The sequence below is a fragment of the Metopolophium dirhodum genome, chromosome 2 (genome assembly GCF_019925205.1).
Source record: "Metopolophium dirhodum isolate CAU chromosome 2, ASM1992520v1, whole genome shotgun sequence".
Classification (NCBI taxonomy): domain Eukaryota; kingdom Metazoa; phylum Arthropoda; class Insecta; order Hemiptera; family Aphididae; genus Metopolophium; species Metopolophium dirhodum.
In genome coordinates this window covers 37,722,617-37,745,151 of record NC_083561.1, presented here as the reverse complement: position 1 = coordinate 37,745,151, position 22,535 = coordinate 37,722,617, and the positions used below count along the sequence as shown (strand labels likewise).

Below are 22,535 nucleotides of genomic sequence, written 5' to 3'. Positions count from 1 at the left end.
AACAGTATCTCCCTATTATAATAAATTTTGTTAGAATAAAATATACAGTATCTCCATAGAAATGGATATACTGTAAATTTGCTTCTGATAGTGCTTATAAAATAAGCAGTAAGTCCATTTTAATGGTCAAGGAATTAACGAAAATATTTAAAAACTCATAAAATCAATTCTATGATATAAAATTAGTATATACACGTTTATTTTAGGATCGTATGTTAATTATACTTGGTGCACGGATCAGTAATGAGTCTAAACCTGTTTAGTCGATTTCCCAACATTTTGCTTAGATGGAGATACTGCTTTTTCGCTAAGCACGGCAGAGTTGTAGACACGGTTTAAACCAGGGTCTAAACAACAAAATCGAAATTTTGAATTTATGGCCTAATGAAGTTCCCTATTTTGCGATTTTTACGTATTCACTCATCAGTCATCACTCTAGCTTACTGCTCCTTTTAAGAATATTGATATTTTTTTTTTAAACTTATGTTCCTAACCCGCGGGCAGACGGATGATCTAACCGTAGATCCATAAACTAAGTCTATGGACCTAACAAATAAATTTAACCTTGTTAGTAAAAGTAACACAAGTATAATGGGTCCAGTCGCAAACTTAAGGGACCTCTTCGCCTGCCGGCTCCGGTCGTCTCTTTAATTAAAAAAAAAACTGCAAGACGATTGAATATATAGTTTCAGAGTTTATCCCGAACAAAAAAGAGCGACTTTATTTTATATAGTAGTATAATAGATGTTTGTTATATCAATTTCTGTACTTGGTAATATTTTAACTTGTTTTGAGGTGTATACTGATAATTTAAAATTTAAAATTTTTTATATAAATATCATTAAAATTGTTGGGCTAAAAAGCTTCAAAATGTAATACAAGGCTCTTGATATATTGCTTAAATAGCAGTTGAAAAATATTAAAAATACAAAAACACAATTTTTTTTATAAGGATTTAACATTTAATTTTTGACATTTTTCAAATTTAAAATTTAAAAATGTTTAACATTTTTAACTTTTATAGTTAAGGCTTGAAAATTTACAAGGTTCCACATAAGTAAGTTATACTGTAACCAAATAATCTCAAATATATAAAAACTCAGTTTTTTTTTACAATTATTATATGTTCAAATTTGAAGGAAATTACAAATTAAATAACCAAGAATAAAGATTTTAGTTAAATGACGCTCATATAAAATAAAATTGAATGTATTGGTTTTAATTTTTTTTTTTTGTAATATACTCCTCAAATTACATTTTAATAACGATTAAATAAGTTTGTAAAAAAAAAACAACAGCAGAACTATGTACAAAAGATATTTATAAAAACAAGCTTTGAGGATACTTAAATATAGTAAGTTAATTATTACGATACTGTTAAAAGTCGTCCATTGCAATCAATTGTTTATACCATTCTTTCAACTCATGTACTTCCGCTAAATTTGGATTGATGAACAGAACACTGAATTTAACCATGGAAAAATACTTAGCCCCATTGAATTGTTTGAGTACAGCTTGCTTAACCATTACTATTGGTGGGTCATCAAACTTCTCGTCAAATTTATTAACTTGTTCACCCCATACTTTTAAAGTTATCTGAATCAAACAAAAAGACAACAATTATAAATATATTTTATTTTAAGAGAGATTAAAGAAATATGAAGCATCTGTTTAACTATAATATAATTGAAATGTATGTTATTTCTTGAACTTCTATTGTAAATACAAAAATAGAAAATGACCATTGTAAAATCAACCAGACTATTAATAATTCATGTCTACGATGACTTAACTAATTTAAAACTTTAGTTTCACCATAGTTCAGAACTTTTTTTTTCAAAAAATGTCAATCTCTTATTATATTATGTGACTGGGCTCATTATTATAATGTAGGTATAAATAAATAATTTAATTTAGCTACATGGAAATCATTTAAATATGAAAAAAAAAAACTTCACAAGCAAACCAAACTTACAGTTGCCATAGACATATCGATAAGTACAATTTCTCGTTTCCCAATTTCCGTTCGAGACGTTGAATTACTGCACACTTCTATATCACCAACTTCTATGCACACACCAATTAAATCTAAAAAAAAAAAAAATTACAGCCAAGCAATTAAGTAGTTTAATACATAAACATCTATACTTACCACAAAATGTATTAGGATTGTTTTCTAATAATTTATTAAAATTAGATGTTTTGATGTATTGTATTTTGGGCTGGACGTTATCAATACTTTCAATTATAACTGAATGAGATTGGAGTTTTAGTTCAACGCCAAATTGGTTGTGTTTCAATATTGTGTCCCCTAGGTAATATGTTTTGTTTTCCTTAAAAGATTGATAAGAATTTAATAAATTAAATGAAGTAACCAGAAAGTAATAGAATAGGTACCTCAAATATTTCATTTAGACTATCTGAAAGCGAATTGAATGCACTGACACGTACTACACCAGTAGAATCCATCATATTGACATTTAAAACTCTACAAGTACTGTATGTATTGATTGAACTTTTTTTTACAACAGTCAATTTTAAAACAAAAGGACAGCTCCTGTAAAATGTTTAAAAAGTCATCCACTGTGTGATGAGGAAAAATATTTTACAACAAATAATTATTACCCATTAGATAGTGTGATCAAATCTTTAACACTCATAAGATTATTTTCCAAATGTTCAACAGAATAAAATATCCTACCAGGAGATTTATTCACATTTAAATTAATCAGCGGCATTTCTTTTTTTTCAATATTTATTAAAGGCTGTGGATTTCCATAAACATTTCTGTGAATCAATATAGTAACTTTCTGAATAAGTATAATCCACCTACAAACAAAATGTATACAAATTAAATTTAAATACCTAGCTAAATATTATAGGTAATATTGAATTGTTTATTCCATCAACCTTGGACTATGATCAGTGGAATTTTCTCCATTCATAAATTTGTACTCATCAATCCTCAAAATGGTTGCATACTTCACTTGTTTTTTTATAATCAAATCGTTCAATTGACTGCACAGGAAAAAATAAGAGTTCATATGGATGCCATCCGACAACACTAGACGATAATTTTTTTCATCAGGTTTTACTTGCACAGCCTCAAAACCCTGAGGTAAAACAAAAAATGTAATATTATTAAATACAGCATCCTGGTCTTAACTTCTAAACTGAATAATTTAGATTTTTCTTGTAAGAACCTTACCATTAATTGGACGATTGGCCGTTTAACGAGCATGCCATTGCATAGTTTCTGCAACACGCAACAGGAAGGGATTTTATTTTAAATGAGATTTAAAATAATATTAATTCTTACTGGTACTGAAAATAATAAATTACCACATACCTCGATAGAGCCATTTGATAATTCTAAAGCCATCGGATGTATTCGAAAAAGTACAACAAAGAAAAATCATGACAAATTATAAAACAATCTAAATAAAGCATAGAGAGTCAAATAAAACATTTTTCACCCAATCAATGTATCACTATAACATTTAAATATTATAATATTATATAACAAGATAGACCCATAGCATGAACAAATATAATAGACCTATATATTATAAAGCCACCAGCTAGGTAGACACTAGTATAGACAGCAATACGCCAGTACTGAGTAGTGAGTACAGAGCCTATTACAGTATTACACTATAGGTCTATGAGAACAGCACACATTTTTTAAATATATTATTATATTCTAATATCTGATGATATATGAGAATCAGGACGAGATAACAAAAAACGGGTAAATTAAATTGTGTTCTGCGCTTATCACGGCTGTAGAATCAAATACTATTGATACAGTTCTACGCGGTTATGCGGGTCTTAAGTTTTAAACATTTTAATGATATCGATAGTTGTGAAAAAATAATTATATAATTATCACAAAATATTGATTATAGTGGCATTATACTAACTAAAAAATGTGTACATTGTACAGTGAGAAATGTGTGACATAAAGATTAATATAAAATATTATTAAAACAATACAAAAAATGTAGGTACCTACTAAATATTTACAATAGTGTACACCATCATTCATTACAAGTCATAATATTATGTACAATGTACAAATACAAAATAATAAAAGAAATAGAACTTAGGTATGAGAATATTATAAGATATGTATGAACAATATTTTTATATTTATGATATAATATGTTAAATTAATAATTCAGGTGTATAATATAATACAATATAGGTAAAATATGGCGCCAAATTATTTGTATTAGTTAACGAGTACATAAAAGTGATAAGGAGAAAGGGGCTGAATAGGAGGCAATCACATACATTTTGGAGCGCTATGACGCCGCCCAGCATTACAGGTTTCTCATAGATAATATAAGAATATATTATCCTTATTATTCTTATATTATCTATGAGGTTTCTACAGAGCTTCTCGTATTCTAATCTATAGTATTTTGTAGAATATACATAGATAATATAAGAATCCACGAGAATCAAGGTGTATTGATGCTGCACAGATATCTGTCTATCTATATTAGATGTCTGTGGAATCTAGCGGCTGTGGCTGTAGCACGAACTATACATTATTATAGTTAATAATAAGTGTAGCTACTTCATGTAGCATGAACTGAGATAGTTACTATAACTATCTTAGTTCATGACATGTAGTAGTTCATGGGCTGTAGCATGGCTTTATCTTAAGCCATGGGCTGCGGCTGTGTATCTAGTCCACGGATATATAAAAATCTGATCGCTGTATAAAAAAAAGTAATGTTCACGATGCAAGATATAGTCATAACACGGTTATCTTATATCTTGATATATTATCCTAGTCCGTGGTCCACAATAAGACCATCTCAATTCGTGGGTAATACATAATACAGTAATATTACTCTATGGGGTAATATTAAATATTTTTCGCGTATCAATCGTAGATAAAAAGAACTTTTTATTTTATGTTATCCGTGTTCACGATTTTTAAATCGGTTTCTTATTATACTTATTGAGATACACGTATAACTTAAATCGTGTGCGTGTCTTTAAACATAGTACACAACTACATAAGTATATTGTATGGCAGTGAACAGTGCATTAAATGTTCATGGTACATACCTATTAACACAGAACGTGCTTTCAATTAATATCTTAATACGTGGATAAATTTAGAAATTAGAGATCAGATTCTAGAAAGCGATCAGCGGTGTGAAGTGAGTGTGAAAATAATAAAATAAAATGAAATTCGTACATTTTTAATCAACGTTAGGTAGATATATCATTTAAACGATAATCGACGGCAGTATGGCACTATTTTATGTGATGGACACCGAATAATGACGACCGTTCTTTAAAGCAAAATGTTCGGGAACGTAGTGAAGCTCGATTGGCAGAGTACTGCTGAGGGAGAAACAATAATGCAACATTTTTACAATCCACAGACAAACGGTAGAAAATTTTTTGGTAGGTGACCGATGATGTTAATCCCAATAATATTTTACTATATTAAATATTAATCCTCTTAAGTATATTCCATTCGGTTGATTATTAGAGGATTCAGTAATCAAATATTATCATGACAACTTCAAACTTGAGAAAATCTGTTGCGTTTATTAGGACTGTTGGAACGACCTATACTGCCAAACATAGAAGAAGTGTCGTACAAATTGTTTTTTGTTGGAAAAAGCGGAGCAGGAAAATCATCCACAATTGCTCGACTTGCAGGGATATTAAATTTTGACGTAGAGTATGTAGAAACTCGAGGTATACGTAAAAGTAATATTTATTGGCCTGTAAAAGTGTGGGATAGAATTATTCTATTTCGGCTGCAATGTTGGGACTCGGGTGACAGAGACATTAAAAAATTTGGGCACATATTGCCGGTAAACAGCTATTTTTGCTCCAGATTATTAAATAATATTAATTTTTATTAATGTTGGTAATTGATTAAAGGTGTGTAAAGAAGAGGCAGATGCCATTGTGTTTGTATTTTCCTTTACTGACCCTAGTGGATTAAGTACTATTTCAACAAATCTTCCTATATACATGAACGATAAAAGTAAACCGGCTCCTATTGTTATTGGCACAAAGTAAGAATTTTGTGATTTAAGTAGTTATTCTAATATTATATGTATTATTATTTATATTTGTTTATTTCAGGTACTGCGCAGGTGATTTTACTGCTAAAGTTACAATTGATGACATTGATGAATTTGAAAAAACACAAAAAATCACTATATTGAAAATAAACAAAACAGATGGAAAATATGATTCAAACGAAACCGAGATTACAGCTTACACATTAAATGTAATTTGTGAACAATTATGGATAAGAGATCAAAACTATATATTAAATCAGGAAATGGAATCTTCTCAAATTGTATGACCGAAGGGTTGTGGACCATGGTCTACTTCTTAATAGTATGTTTATGAATCATAGAATCAACAATGAATTATTGATCTATTAAGTTAACCTTGATCATTCTTCAAAATTTTTATTGCAACTAAATTATTTTGGTGTTATAAAATATATTATATTGGATTCAGGGCAACCGTCCTTATGAGTTCTGGGGACTATATTATTCAATATATGTTTCATATAGAAATAATTTATAAAGTAGTGACATACTTAATATGTATAATATAGTATTTATAAGTATATAACTGTCGTGGTCAAGGATATGATAATGAGGCAAATATGGTAGGGCAAAACCAAGGGGCAGTGGTGCCGTAGTTTTTAAAATCTGGTCGGGCAATTCCAAAACTTAGCAGTCCCAATAGTCAATAACATAATTATTTAGTAAATACTATAGAGGTACTCTAATGTACATTTACTCGTAATAAAGTTATGATATAAATAAATGTGGCCTAACGTCCAATTTTTTAAAAATGAGTACGAACCATTGCTTGTAGAAGTTCAACCTTGTCATCTTACTTGGCCTTCTACATATTTTCCATAATTTTCAAATAGAACATTACCTTAAGCGTTGCATAGATAAATTAATCATAGAAAAAAATTAGATGATACTTTCTGTATATAAAATCCATAGAACTAGAATAAAAGTGTAAATGTGTGTTTTGCATGAACATTTAAGTAAGTTCTAATTTTTATTCCAATCTAAACTTAATTTTTTTAATTTGAGAAAGTTCACTAATATGCTTTATTTTTGTTTAAACTAAAGATAGTTTAATTATTATTATGAACTGTATTTTAATATATATGTATATTTGTTAAGTGCCTTATCATTCCTATAATGAAAACTGCTTACTAAGTTAAAAGTATTTTTTCTATTTATGTTATTTGAATACAGACATTTATTTTAAAATAATTAAGTATTTTATAAATATAATTATTTTTCATTATAATATGCATCAAATAAAATATATAAATGTACCCATGTACATTTTTAATTCAATTTTTATTTTTAGCATTTTTATTTTTTTCATTTAATGTGCCCGGCAACTATAGCCATTAGCTGGTTTTTTGTAGGGAGGGAGGAATGGTTGGTTTAAATATCTTTGTATGTGTGGCAAGGATTTATAGCTAAAATTCCTGGGAGGGCATCCATCCAGGAGCTAGCTACACAAGCCAAGCATTTCTGCAGTTGAGTGTACGGTCCGTGTTACATTTTTTTATTTTTATCATTATGTTATTGGCTTATTAGTATATCCCACATATTGATCATAGGAGATTTTGCTGTAAATATAATATTATTTAATATCTATAAACTGAAAGAGCTGTATATATTTTTACTCCTCGAAGCTTGACATATAATTTTTTGTCACTCACCTCAAAATATATCTAGATTATTTTAAAAATGTTAAATAAGATAAAAAAAATACCATTGGAGAAAATATGAAATAATCATGAATTACATTTTTTTTTTTGAAATGTATAAAGTAATCGAGCAAGTAAATACATTTTTTTTAAAATATGCATCGAAAAATGAAAAAGAGTAATTTGCTTACATATGTTAAATAAAACCTCATAACTAGCTTTGTCTTAACATAATTTGTTAACTTATCTGATATTTATGTGGTTATGTTAAAGTAATAGACAAATCTTACATTCCTCTCCCATAGTTATGAGTTATAAACCCAGTCAATACATAGTGAAAACACAAAATTTACATTACATACTAGTATAATCAATATAGTACGTTTAACAGCTAATAAGTATTCGGTAGATATAATGTATGATTTCAACATACTTAAGATAAATATATGACATTTAGACTGCAAATATAAATATAATTATTTCTATGGTATATTATTAGGTAATTAAATATAAAGCATTAACATTGTTATAAATATGTGATATAAAAATAATTGAGTTATAATATAAATAGTTACAATAAGATATTATATAATACTAGTTTCAATATCGTTGGGGCAAGGTGTTAAAAAACACATGATCTGTAAATGCATACGGGTCTTAAACTGCTCAAAACATTTCAAAACATACCTAGGAACATAAATAACATATATAAATAATAACACCATAATATGAATTAGGTACATAAGTCAGTAACCCAATTTTTATAACCTCTTGATTTAATATCGGTTTAAAAGAAAAAACATACATTAATGTAAAATATAATATACCTATCATAAACAAAAATAAATAAAATTACTTTTCATTATCCTCTGATTTTAATGGTGGAACTGCATTTGTAGCATCACAAAAAAAATCCCTGTAAATAAATAATAAATATATACGATTGATTTGTTAAATTGCTGAAATATAAAATTAATACTTTGAATTTGGTGTAAAGTAATTAGATAATGTGAATGTCAATGCCATCAAATCCAATCTAGCTTGCATGGCTCCATTTTCACTAAAATGTGTAACACAATTCATGAGACGTGACATTTCTTCTGATATAGTGACCACAATTTCTGATAATACAGCATACATTAAATCTGGCATGATGGTTTGAACCTAACATACACAAATGGTAATTACTAATTAATAATGAATAGATCATGTACTAAAATTGTTAACAAACCTCAGAATGTAATGCAATCAAATTGGTAATAATTTCTTTGGCATAAGGTCTGACCTCTCTTAGATCTAAAAGCGAGGGAGAGTCCCATTCAAAGCTGCCCACATACATTGATGGTTCTATTGTCCCAACTAAAGGATCGCTTTTGGTTTCTATATAAGTTTCGAGCAATTTACTTTCAGTGTTTTCAAGTAATTCAACAGCTCGAGCCACAACAACATCAATAGTTGGAAAACCGTTGTCTTCAAATTCTTTTTTAAATTTAAGTAGCATGACATTTCTTGTATACTGACTGTTACTTATTGTTATTAAAAGTTTTTGTTCCCACATCTAAAATGTATTAATAATAATTTAGCTCATTAACATAGTTATGTAAAATGACGTAAATGTGTCTGTCTACTTTATCATATCTGCTAAGTATATGAATATATATATATATAAACTAAACGTAAATAATACAATAATTTTTTATATTTTAAATATGTACTGTAGAAAACTTGAACTTTTTCAACAATTCCCTTACACATTCTGTTAAAATATAGCCATCTGTAAAAAGTTTTGGTTTTACTATATTTGATATGTTTACATTACACATTGGCTTGATCGCTATTGTGTTTATCGTTTCATTCAGTTTGTTGTCAGTTGCGATTGGTCGGTTATGAAAGAAAGTATCAGAAGTTAATGAAAAATTCTTTGTAGAAAAATATGTGATGAGCAGTGTTCGGACTTATCTAGATAATTATTTGTTCATCTTTTATCTTATCTAGATAAATAGTTACAAGGTATCTAAACGTTCATCTTATATAATTTTTTTACTAATCTAAATAAATTCATCTAGATACATTTTTTATTGATAAAAATCGCGAAATTGTACAAACGCATTTTAAATATTTATACAGATTCTCAAACCAAGTTTATGGTTTATAAATAATGTAATTATTTTTATTTATATCATTATAATTATTATGTTTCTGGTGCCTAACTAAAATATACTTAAATTTAAAACCCATTAAAAAAAAAATGTATCTTTTTTTTATCTAGATAAAAAAGTATTTATCTTTATCTTTATCTAGATAAATATGAGTTAAGATATCTTTTATATCGATCTAGATACATTTGAGTCGCATTATCTTTATCTTTATCTAGATAAAAAAAATACTTATCTAATCCGAACACTGGTGATGAGTGATCACGACAACAATAGTGAACTGCTAAATGCTTTAGATTATTTGTATTTCCATATGGAACTGAGGAAGACTTGAAGAATAGGAACCTACTTCAAAAAAACAATAATACTGATGGGGAATGGGCCTAGATAACCAATCACTATCCACCATCTCAGAATGTTGTTGAAATTAAAAAATTATAAATTGAAAAAATTTTTATTCCCCTGAACTTTGACTTTTTAAGATTCCACTGCATATTTTATATTTGTATACATTGTTTATTCTCTTAAACAACAATTTTATAACACTTTAACATTTTAAAAAATAAAGCTCACCAGATCATTGTGTAATTTAAAACCTGTAACTGAAGATCCACTCAAGGACATAACTGTAGTAGACGAACAATTGGTATCTGCATTTAAACCCACTTGCTCTAAAACCTTTAATATATAAATGATTTATTTAATCTAAAATCTTAATATTGTTTAATATATAATTTTATACCTGCGAAAAGTTCCAAAAACATTTGTGAACCAGTAGTTGTAATTCATTTTTTGCAGTTTCATTATCAACAAGTGCAGTTTCTCTACGTTCGTCCCGGATTACATATTCTTTGGCTAAATTCATTGCTTCCATTATGATTTTGTAGAAATCATTTGGCTGAAAAAAAATAATTATAAGCATAGAATTTACTTTATTCAATATTATTGAGAATTAAAATTACCAATTGTGATATAGTTCCTTGTTTTGAATGATAATCCAGTTTCCACGTCTCAGTAGTTTTCAACTGTATAATTTGTTCTGACGCTTGTTTAAATAAAATATTTAAGCAGTGTAACCTATTAAAACAATAAAGTAAGTTTTAATAAAATTCAACTAGTTTTTGAAAAATGAAAAAAAAAATTGACCTTAAATCAAATATAACACTGGATATCTTATTTAAAGCTTCGTTAGGAAGATCCAAAGCCATTAATACTGTAAATACCGATCGGATTTGTTTTAAACAATGTGGCAACCATATGATAGGCACAGGTGAAAATGAACTAGTCGTAGTAGTAGGTAACATAATTGTTCTATATATATCAGACACTGTCACAATTATGTCTAATATCATTTCCTATAAATTATAAAAGTTATGTTATGCATGTACAATATTTTTGAAAATACCAGTGGAAAATACTTTGAAATCCTTTTCATGGCTGCAATCTGGCTTTACTGCTAGGTCACCAACAAAGTAGTTTTGTCCAAGTTTCCACAAGTCTGGAAAGTAATCCGATATAACTGTAGCTATTTCATCAATGCATAATACTTTTTTAGGCTCCACGTTCTGTAAAAAAAACAATTTAACATTAGTTAACATGGTTCATTCAAACAATAAAAAAGTGATGAACATACTTGGGATTCGATTTGCTGTGACAAACTAATATTTCTTTTATGTTTATTCTGTGGATGTCTATTGTTCTTATCTAAAATGTACATAATATGTGTCATGTAAAGTTTAAGATTTAAAGTATTAACGACTTACTAGGTGTTTCATTTGCTTGTTCTTCAGTTGTAAATTGTTGATAACTACCTTTTATTTTATCAATTAGAAATTGTTTCATATGAATAATTGCTTCCCAGCCAGGGTCACCGTTGTCATTTAGAGCAACTAAATTCCTGCAAAGGTAATTTTTAAATTTTTAAATGTCATAAACTCATAAAGAATTATGGTATTAATTCTATACCTATTTAAACAATAAATATTAGTAAAACCACTAAAATGTATACTCTTTTAAATTTATTTTTAGTCTTATAAAATAAATAATAATAACATATTATCTTTAAATGTTAAAATATTTATGAATAAGTGAATAACCATTCTTGTTTTATTTCACAAAATCATTTTGTTATTCTCAAAAATTAACTTATTTGTTGATACGTGGTTTCATATCTCATGTACCATTTATATGCAATCAGGTAACTAGATATTACCTGATTATTTTCTTTTGCTGTTTAAGTGTTGTAGGCATTTGATGAAGCTTTGACTTCAGGTTAATTCGTATATTCAGTATTTTGGTTTCAACTTCCTCTAATATTTTCTTGAAAACCTTTTTGTTGAAATATATAAATAATATTTCAATATTTTTATAACAAAAATATAGTTTTTTAATTATTATACTAACCGAAACTTCAGTTTTACCAAACAAATTTAAAGCCCTTGCATAATCATTAATAATTACATCAACGTCTTCATTTTTAATATTACGATCAATGTTGATCGGTAATTGAAATAAAAATTTATATCTAGTCATAACAGCCAACGCATTTCTAGTAGCTTCAGCTTTTTCTCTTCTGGTTAAAACACCATGAAATAAATGAGTTGCCTCCTTTAAAGATTCTAAAATGATATTTTCAATAATGTTTAGGTTAAACAACAAGTCATTTATTATTTAACTAAAAATTTACGGTTAATTGCTTCTTCAACTCTAAAGAGAGTTTCATTATTTCTTTCAAAATCAGCTTCATAATTTTGTTTTAGCGTAAAAAGAGTGTCCAATTGTTCCATAACTGATCCAACATTATCCTATACATTGTAATAAACATAACAATTAAAATAAACCGTACATACAATTTTTAAACATGACTTACTTTCAAAAAAGACAATTGTCCTTCGTTTTGCGAATCTACCTTTCTCTTCAAATATGACAACCCTACCCGCAAATCATCAAAAGATGTCCCATGGTGGTGTTCAAGTAAGAACCACGCAGGTTCAAAGTTTTCAGATAGTAAATCGCCAGAACCATCCGGAAATAATTCAGTTAGTTCATTTTCAGGAAATTTCCTTATAGTGTAATCAAAATAATATATCAGTCAACTCATGACTGATTGAAATTATCAATAAATATGTACATACTCATCTCCTTCAACAGATAGACCCAAAGGATCGTCTAATTGAAATATGGTGACCGAACTATTTTGCCGGCCCCAGTTAAGCGGAGCTTCTTCCACCCATACTGCGCTTTCTTTTAGAGGGCCAATAGTCTCGTGATAACCACGAAACTGAACAGTACTTGTACCGACACCACCAGATTTAGTGACTAGAATTATATCGCCACGTCCTTTTCCCGGGCCAGATCGTGCAATGATCTTATTTGGCGATTTCCATTCAGCTGAAAGCATACACTCGCAGTCGCATATTTTTAAACCTATAAGAATCAGAAAATTGTTGAAATGTTTTTTATAAGATTAACTGACATAATTACTCGATAGATCGTTGGGGTTGATGCCCAAATGTTCCCCTCTGATTGTCACCCTTGTACCTGGTGGTCCTTCTTTCGGGGAAATTCCTGTTACGACAGGACTTTTAGCCATCGGTAAAAAAACACAGAGCGAATCGTCTACAAAATGAATGACAATACCATTTGTACGTATCGGACTGAAAATAAAAAAATCTAAATAGGTAGGTTGAAAACTGAAGGTAGAACTCGCCAACTTGGTTTTGTTTCAAATACTCCACAACTTTTAAGTTTCAACTTATCAAATTATTCAAATTCATTCATTTTTGATATCAAGTTGATATCGCTTATTATCATTTTATGTTTTTATCAGTCATTTGCACATGTATCACATGTGAATGATGTTTATTATCAAAAAGTTCCGGCTTTCAAGATATAAATATTAAATTTTAATATTTTACATGGTTTTGACTTTTAAGTTGATGTGTTCGAATGAAGTAAATAAATAATTATAATTATAGTCAACAATTTATTAACTAGTTATTCTATTAACTTAAATTTTGGAATGCCAAGTTTTTAGAATATTAAAATGTTTAACGTCAGGTCTTTCATCGGATTACAAAATGTAATATCTCGTTTTCCTACAACTCGGTGAGTAAAATATTTGCACACAATGTTGTGCCATTGTGCCAACTTTCAGTATTTTGGATCTAGATGCTTTATATTGTTTGTTTTGAATTTATATTAATTATTATTTTCAGAAGACATTTAAAATTAATATATCCACAATTTTCAACTGTTCAACCAGAATCAGAATATAAAATTTCTGACGAAGGTAAGGTTTTGTATTTTTGATTAAATGTTTTATTTGTTAAGGGTCCCAGTGCCAGTTTTTCAAATTTTCCACAATTCTATAAAATTTGAAAATTAAATTTTATATTTTAGTTGCCTCCTCAATTATAAGACTTTTTCACTAATCTACTACCCGATATCTATTAAGGGTTGATATGGTGTATTATATTATAAAAAAAAATGACTTTACCGGAATAACTCTCAAGCTTTGTAGAATTGTCGGATTTTGATGACCATTTTTTTATCTGAAAGAAGAAGACTTCCTACAGCCCGCATCGATCTCTGATTTTGTATTTTATTTCAAATAATTGTATTAAAAAAATTATAAAAAATGCTTTTTATCTTGTATTTTTTTAGACATTTTATTAAGTTTGAGAATAAAATATTGAAAAACAGAGATTGATGCAGGCTGTAGAATATTTCCCTCTAACAATTAAAAAAAAAATTATGAAATTTGGTTGATTTTACAAGGCGATATTGTTATTCCCGCAGAGTGTATTTTTGAGGAAAAAATGGCATCGGCACCGGGCGCCTTAACATTTAAAACTATAAGAATATGGTATATTTTTTTATTTCCGATTATAATATTTATCTAATAAAGAAACAGAAGTAAAGTAAAATATAAAATTTCAAAAAGAATAACCTGATAATATATAAAACTACAAATGTTTTTTTTCATTTAGATATAACTAGATTGAAAAGAAAATTTGCATCGCCACGTAATATTGTTTCAAACTTTTATAATCAAGTTGAACGAACACAGAACATAAAGACAGGCTGTCATTTTGGTTTCAACAAGAACAAAAAAAATCAATGGACCTGCAAATTAAGTGTCCAATGGCCCAACCCCATTGTATTTTCAAGTATGGCTACTACCAAAGCCAAAGCTGGAGAAACAGTTTCATTAAATGCTATTCAATGGTTACAAGTAAGATAATTATTAAAATGATTGTCCTTTTTTTTTAACAGTTTTATGTTGAACAAACATTTTGCTTGATAATATTATCAAATTGCAATACTTTTTAGTTATTTTTGACATTTATTTTATAAAAAAAATTCTATTTACTCACTTCTTAGTTTTTTCCTATTCACCAAAAACTAATTATTTTTAAGCCGATGTTCTGTTTACTGTTAAGTTTGTTAACACTATTTTTAGAATATTAGATAATATGATATTTTATAATTAAAAATAACATAACTATAACTTGAATTGTGTTCGTGATTTTAATATTTAAACTATAACTACTAATACATTTTCAGGATATGGAAAAACTTGATCATTCAGGAAAGCCATTAATAGTATCGAATAAACAACGTATAGATGTAGCTTCAAAACCAATTGCTTCAATTGATTTGAGCGAACAAAATGTTAAACAAATTTCAAGCTTAGTGCAAAAATACACTCAGGTTAGCCATATTCTTACACAAAATAATAATCAATTAAATATATATACTCTGTTCCACGAGAAAACGAGCCGTGGCCCTACCAAAATCGGTTTTTCTGCTTATCCATAACACCGTTCTATGGGCAGCGTTTCTTAAACTTTTTTATCCCTGGTACCCTTTTTTATGTCCACTTTTATCGTTGAATCCCTAATTTTTTAGCTTTCAACAGTAAGTTATTATAGATTGACAATTAGAAACAATACTTTGTTTCAATAGTTTAAATGTGTCATTTTATGTAAGGATTATTTGCAATAAAAATTATAATAATAATGTGTACACACTATTCTGTACTTAATTCAAAAAATATTTTAAATAACAGACAGTAACAGGACTTATAAATTTTAATTTTAATGAGATGAGTGAAATTACTTTTTATTATTACAAATATTCTTAATATTAGAATTTATTGATGAAAGTTGTATTCTCATATTAGGTTCGGCATCAAGTCTTTTGCGGTATTTTGTTTTTGTTGGTACATAGGTGGTGAACCCCGTTTCACACATATAAGTGGTTACAAATGGTAAAAGTGCCAACATGGTCTTTTGTGACAGTTGAGGATATTCATCTTTTGAAATGCACCAACATTTAACACAGAGATCGATTTAAAATTTTTAAAAAAAGCACTTCAGTTTTACGGAACCCTAAAGTGATCTCTACGGAACCCTGGGGTTCCACAAAACATAATTTAAGAAACGCTGCCATAGGGGAACCGGTTTTGATAGCAGGGTGACACAATGGGATGCGCACAACTGGCAACCTCTCTTGGGACTGAGTATAAACATTTTATTACTTATAATACATTAAAAAATACACTTATTTACCGTAGGAAATTAAACCATTAATAAATAAAGGAAAACCAGTATTAATTGAAGATGATCAAACTAATGAGGGTAAATCCTAGTATTTAATTATTCCCACTTAATCAATAATGTAATAATTTTTTTTAATTTTAGATGAGTTAAATTTTGTATTACCTCCATTTTCACATTTTGACTATACAAATCGAAACGAATACCTCTATAAAAATTCTACACAAACATTGAACAAATTAGTCCAATTACCAATAGACAACTATGAGTATGTTAAATATCAAAACTATTTACAATTTAAAATATTTAACACTATATAATAAATATATATATATATATCATTCAAATTTTAGATTAGACATACTTGATATGATCGAGAATAATCAAGTTACCATTATAAAAGGAGAACCAGGTTGTGGTAAAAGTACTAGAGTGCCTAATTTCATTATGAAAAAATATAGTAAAGAAAGAAAAGGAAGTGAATGCAACGTCTATGTTACTCAGCCAAGACGAATAAGTGCACTAACACTTGCTAATCGAGTTGCAGTAGAACGTTCTGAAGAAGTATAAACTAATAAAATAAAATGTATTTAAAAATATAATTAGATTGATGAATAATTTTACTCAATTCTCTAGTTGGGCAATGTGGTAGGTTTTCAAGTGCGGTTGAAGCAAATATTGCCCAGAAAACCGGGAACTATAGTATTTGCATCTAGTGGTATACTGCTTCAGAAACTACAAGCAGACCCTGGACTTAAAGAATTTTCACATGTTATTATTGATGAAGCCCACGAACAAGATATAAACACAGAAATATTGCTGATGCTTACAAAGAATGCTTTGCAGTTAAATGACAAATTAAAATTGATTATAATGAGTGCGACACTAAATGCGGAACATTTCCAGAACTATTATGGCCACTCAGCGTCTACTATTGAAATACCTGGATTCACACATCCTGTGAAAACTCAATTCTTATCGGTAAATTATAAATGCCAATAGGTTTGGTATTTTGATGTTAAAATTAATATTTATTATTTAATGTTTGATTCCAGAATCAATTGGCTAGGGAATGGGGTATATATAATACAACTGTTGAAGAAAATGGTAAACCTTATTGGAACCCACAACTAGTAGCAAGTGTAATTAAATGGATTCATAGCAATAAATCACCCGGAGCTATACTGTGTTTTGTATCTGGTTGGCAAGACATAATTGATGTAAGATAACATTCTGCTTGTTTTGTTTAATCATTTGACCACTTTATCCAATTCAATTTTTGTTTCAATAATAGGTAAATAAACTTCTACAAAAAAGACCTCATAATTTCGAAATAATGTTTGCCCATTCTAAATTGACACCTGAACAACAAATAGAAATCATGAATCCTGCAAGTAATGGAAGACGAAAAGTTGTGCTGGCTACAAATATTGCTGAAACCAGTATTACAATTAATGATGTAGTATATGTAGTTGACACTGGTATGCAAAATATATCTAGGTAAGGTTTTAAATTATTATTAATTTAATCTTTTTGATGTTGGTTGTAAAAGAAAAATTCACAGTTCAGAAATAATCTGATATAGATATACCCAGTTTTTTTTTAATTGGCTGTTATTATACATACATTTTTTTATTAATAACTATTGTAGTGAATTCTTAAGATTTGCAAATACCATTAAAATTAATTACATTAAATTTCTGTTTGTTAATAACTAATTAACACTGAATTAGGTTATTCAATGTTATTTATATATAATTGTAAACCACTTGTATTTTTTATGTACTCCAACTAATAAATATGATCTGCATTATTGAAACAATGCTTATTTTAATTTATTATACTTTTAAATGTTTACGTTTATAATAATTTTATAGTTGGAATGCAGAGAAAGGTATTAAACTATTAGATCGTTGTTGGGTCTCTCAGGCTAATGCAAAACAAAGGAGAGGTCGTGCAGGAAGAACTCAGCCCGGAGAATGTTATCATTTATACACATTGGATCGTTTCAATAACTGTTCAGAGTATCCTACACCAGAGATTCAATTAACTCCTCTTGAACATACTATTATTAATCTTAAGGTAATTATACACACATATTATATTGGTAAGTACCTAAATTAAACTGTTCTGTATTATGCAAAATGTCAAATAATTGTTAATATTATCTAGATACATAGCCAGGATAAAGCAAGGGTTGTATTGTCTAAGCTTTTGAATTCACCTAGTGTAGAATCTATAGATATTGCCGTTTCGGAATTGCAACTTCTGGGGGCATTAGACAGAGAAGAGAAACTAACAGCATTAGGAAAAAGAATAGCTGCATTCCCATTTGATCCATGTCTTTCAAAAGCTTTAGTTAATTCTGTATTTCTAAAGTGAGCCGCAATTTTTTATTTAGTTATATTCTATAAAAGTTTAGTTATTTTGTTAAATTTATATTACGATTGATGTTTATTGAACAATTTATTTTAGATGTCTAGACTCTACACTAACAATTATAACCTACTTATCAAGTAACGTGAACATATTTAAAGAAACAACTTCAGCCGATTCACGAATAATAAAAAAGGAATATTCGTCGTGTAGTGATCACTTGGCTGTGGCAAAAATATTTTCTGAATGGAACAGCACACAAAATCGTTTTAACAATAACAGTAATTCTTCATTGTCAAGAAATAATCTTATACTTATAAACAGTGAGTCTTAAATTTAATTAGTACATTACTAATTATTTTTATATTTTTTAAATAAATAAAATACGTAAAAAAATATCCAATAGGTATATTATGTTGAATGTTTTAAATAATAAACTTAGTGTTATTTAAATTTTTTTTACAGAATTGAAAAATTTATTTACACAACATTTGTATAATAGTATGCTTATTGAAGACAAAGACATGAATAATTTCAATTTAAACTCTGAAAAATCATTAGATCAACTTATACCAGCAGTTTTAATTTCTGGATTTGGAAATTTAGTTTTCAAAAAATCATTTATGCGACGAAATGGACGTTTAGACTATACATTCATTAATGAGTATGCAATCTATTATACTTATGAACAATGTAAATTTGATTATCATTATGATTTTTAATTTTATTTAGTGCTGGGATAAAAGTTATACAGCATTCTGAAAGTGTAAATTATAATAAAGATAAAGAAAACGAGTTATTAACTTATTTTAGAGAAGGTAGATCTCTTGACAATGATTCTGTAATGCTTAATAAATCTACATATGTTCCTCCAATATTAGCTGTATTGTTTTTTAATGGTCAAGCATCATTTAAGCACGTAAGTTTAATATTAGAATAGTTTTAGATACATTATCGTTGATTATTTATTTAACATTTCAAATACATTTATTCCTCAGGACGGACACAATAATTGTTTGATATACATACAAAATGGAAAGCGTGTTAATATTTCTTGTTCTAAAGGGTAAGTTGACTAAGTTCTATTTTGTATAAAATCAAGATAATAATTTTAATGATTTTATAGTTATAAAATATTTTATGCAGTATAATATAATTAAATTAAACTATATCTTTAGTCTAGTCAAATTATGTTTTCAGCTTGGAAAAATTACCACCTAGCTGAATTTTGGTACACACCTTTATGACATTGTTATAATCAATGTGTAAAAATTCAACCTCGATATCGATATTTTTCCAAACTCCTTTTTTTGTCTAATTTGACTGGACTACTTACCTAGGATCACCATTTAGTACAGACTCTGTCAGATGTACAGTTTGGATTCTATAAACTATAGCATTTGTTAATTATTATAGGCTAAAGAATAAAACAACCGAGTTGGCTATACATTTGATTTGTGCATCAAAGATTCCAATTATAGATTTTTATAATTCATATTTATTTTGCATATTTTAAGCATTTTAGGTTTTTACTTTTTTAGTGCCGTTTTTCCTGTTTTTGTCATATTTTTTGCTTATATGCATTAGATTTGATTTATTTTGTATTTATCATAAATAAATAAAAAAAATTTATATGAAAAAAATACCCTAAAATATTTATTCTTTTTTTTATTTAGCTTAAAATTAACATCAATCGAAATTGTTTTATTTTTAAAATAAAAATGTTAGGCTATGTTAAATCAGCTGAAAAATTTTTTTTTTAATTTTCTTATCTTACTAGTCCTATAAGAATCATTTCTGCCTTTAGCTGGTCTCTATTATAAGTCAAGACATAGGTCACATTCTGGTCTATTGCTCTCAGATCTTTGGAAACTACATCTATCCACCGAATTCTAGGTCTTTTTCTGTTTATTTCTCTACCAGTATTAATTGGCCATCCACTGTCTAAAAGTCCAAACCACTTTAGCTGCTTATTTCTGTGTGGTTCATATTTGTTCCAGTCTTAACGTATTTTTTGTAAAAGAAAATATATGATAAAAAATAATAAAAGTTTTTTTCAGTGATTGGGAAACCTTATTATCGCTGAGGAACGTACTAAGGAGTTTTATCGATTTTCTAATGGAGACATACGGACATTATGAAACTAATGATCAATCTTTTGATGAAATTATGAATTTCCGTGATTCCTTGTGTTCTGTTTTGTGTAAGCTTGTCGAAAAATAATTTTGTTTAAAGATTTTTTTTTATAGTTGTGTAAAATGTTATTAGCTTATAGATATTTGGATTATGATATATAATTTTTTTATATGATAGAATTTAATATTGTACAATTTAAGTACGAAATACATTTTATATTTTCATGTGTGTTATCATCTTGGAAGAATGTAATTTGTGTATTAAAATGTATTATTATTATTAATAAACACAAATTTTACAAAAAATTATTTGATGATAAACAAATTGTGTACGTATTTACATAGCTAACTAGTATGGTATAATATAAGTTTAGTATCAATTACCAGGTTCAACACTCATTGAAATACAAATGTAATAACTGACCAAGCGCCAAGGTGGCTTTACCTACCTATACAATTTCTTTGGGTTTGGTAAGTTTTATTACTTTAATCTAACTCACAATTTAAAAGTTTAAGAGTAGGTACTTAGTAGTTATATCTAAAATTGTGATCTAATTTTCTAAGCCAAAGGCAATGGCTGCAAAAACTAATAATTATTATTAAGATTTAAATTAATTCAATAACGGCAGCAAGGTCTACTTCTGCCAAATCATTTTTAACTCTGACACAATTGCTTATTTCCGTCTGTGCTGCTGTCTTTGATTTACAATGATTAAATTAGTTATATTAAAATATATATTATTAAATGTTTATTACGGTTTTCTTGCTGTTATTGACAATTAATATCCCCTAAAAAAGCTCCTATATAGTTAGTACTTATATAATAGTTACGCCACTCAGCTATTAACCACAGCAGCTCTGCCAATGTATATTTTAGATCTATAAAAAAGATCTTTAATCCACATTCCAGAACAGTTCAATTAGAACAATAATATTCAATACTTATTAGTTATTACCACAATTAAAGATTATATCCTACTTATTACCGTTAACCACGGACTAAGATATAATATATAAGATATTATCTTACATTCTTACTATATCTTAGTCCGTGTAGTTAACATTGGTGATTGATTTAAATTGTACACACATTTAGTTTTCCATTCTATAATCTATTATTATAAAAGACTAGAATATTATATTCAAATTTTATTTCTACAATCCTACCTACCTAACTTACTTTCAAGTGTGCTTAAAATTGAGATTTGAGAACAGTAAAAAAATCAAAACACGGTTTGTATTATCAGTTATTACCACGATTTAAGAAAGTACCACCACAGAATAGATACACTATGAAGTCATCTTTCTTATATTTGTATATTTGTACAATATATTTTTATACTTACGACTACGATTACCCACCAATTTTGGGGGTACAGTGGTACACCCAACTCTTAAAATGCGGCCGCCACACCTAATACATAGGTTCGGCGCCACCGTTTCTAGGACAATATTGCACTATTTTTATCATAAGTAAAAACTGTATGAAAAATGTTGAGTAAATAACAATAAAGATTTTGTCATTTTGATAAAGACACATAATATAGTAATAAAAGAATAA

General features: G+C 28.0%; 4 protein-coding genes across 9 annotated transcripts; 2 read left to right on the top strand and 2 right to left on the bottom strand.

The window, feature by feature from the left end:
* Positions 1–1,193: 1,193 nt before the first annotated feature.
* LOC132938453 (replication protein A 70 kDa DNA-binding subunit-like) lies at positions 1,194–4,201 on the bottom strand. Of its 2 annotated transcripts, none has more exons than XM_061005292.1 (8): positions 4,016–4,201; positions 3,209–3,256; positions 2,911–3,113; positions 2,626–2,829; positions 2,398–2,557; positions 2,153–2,333; positions 1,976–2,088; positions 1,194–1,596 (listed from the first exon to the last, which is right to left on the bottom strand). In XM_061005292.1, exons 1-8 carry the CDS (start codon positions 4,046–4,048, stop codon positions 1,378–1,380), a joined length of 1,161 nt encoding a protein of 386 aa, XP_060861275.1. In that variant the 5' UTR covers positions 4,049–4,201; the 3' UTR covers positions 1,194–1,377. The 2 variants fall into 2 exon arrangements, with proteins under 2 accessions (XP_060861275.1, XP_060861274.1); XM_061005291.1 differs by lacking the exon at positions 4,016–4,201 and adding an exon at positions 3,350–3,907.
* A 295-nt stretch (positions 4,202–4,496) lies between these two features.
* On the top strand, positions 4,497–7,388 carry LOC132938454 (ciliogenesis and planar polarity effector 2-like). 4 transcript variants are annotated; one of them, XM_061005296.1, is made up of 5 exons: positions 4,497–5,180; positions 5,324–5,430; positions 5,584–5,849; positions 5,920–6,056; positions 6,127–7,388. In XM_061005296.1, exons 2-5 carry the CDS (start codon positions 5,328–5,330, stop codon positions 6,350–6,352), a joined length of 732 nt encoding a protein of 243 aa, XP_060861279.1. In that variant the 5' UTR covers positions 4,497–5,180; positions 5,324–5,327; the 3' UTR covers positions 6,353–7,388. The 4 variants fall into 4 exon arrangements, with proteins under 4 accessions (XP_060861279.1, XP_060861278.1, XP_060861277.1 ...); XM_061005295.1 differs by having other exon boundaries at positions 4,497–5,232; XM_061005294.1 differs by having other exon boundaries at positions 4,503–5,180; positions 5,241–5,430.
* A 704-nt stretch (positions 7,389–8,092) lies between these two features.
* On the bottom strand, positions 8,093–13,660 carry LOC132938452 (exocyst complex component 2). Its single transcript, XM_061005290.1, has 17 exons — positions 13,384–13,660; positions 13,035–13,326; positions 12,770–12,962; positions 12,587–12,704; positions 12,304–12,518; positions 12,113–12,228; positions 11,664–11,797; positions 11,534–11,604; positions 11,319–11,465; positions 11,047–11,255; positions 10,863–10,977; positions 10,643–10,798; positions 10,474–10,578; positions 8,976–9,302; positions 8,724–8,908; positions 8,601–8,660; positions 8,093–8,431 (listed from the first exon to the last, which is right to left on the bottom strand). The coding sequence occupies exons 1-17, from the start codon at positions 13,490–13,492 to the stop codon at positions 8,329–8,331; spliced, it is 2,655 nt and encodes an 884-aa protein (XP_060861273.1). The 5' UTR covers positions 13,493–13,660; the 3' UTR covers positions 8,093–8,328.
* Positions 13,661–13,791: 131 nt separating this feature from the next.
* LOC132939597 (ATP-dependent RNA helicase DHX30-like) lies at positions 13,792–21,299 on the top strand. 2 transcript variants are annotated; one of them, XM_061006858.1, is made up of 17 exons: positions 13,792–14,007; positions 14,121–14,191; positions 14,892–15,136; positions 15,469–15,615; positions 16,481–16,544; positions 16,608–16,731; positions 16,817–17,027; positions 17,100–17,444; positions 17,519–17,683; positions 17,758–17,963; positions 18,341–18,545; positions 18,636–18,841; positions 18,939–19,162; positions 19,305–19,503; positions 19,572–19,758; positions 19,838–19,905; positions 20,900–21,299. In XM_061006858.1, the coding sequence occupies exons 1-17, from the start codon at positions 13,946–13,948 to the stop codon at positions 21,060–21,062; spliced, it is 2,892 nt and encodes a 963-aa protein (XP_060862841.1). In that variant the 5' UTR covers positions 13,792–13,945; the 3' UTR covers positions 21,063–21,299. The 2 variants fall into 2 exon arrangements, with proteins under 2 accessions (XP_060862841.1, XP_060862840.1); XM_061006857.1 differs by having other exon boundaries at positions 13,793–14,007; positions 14,118–14,191.
* The last annotated feature ends 1,236 nt before the right edge of the window (positions 21,300–22,535 follow it).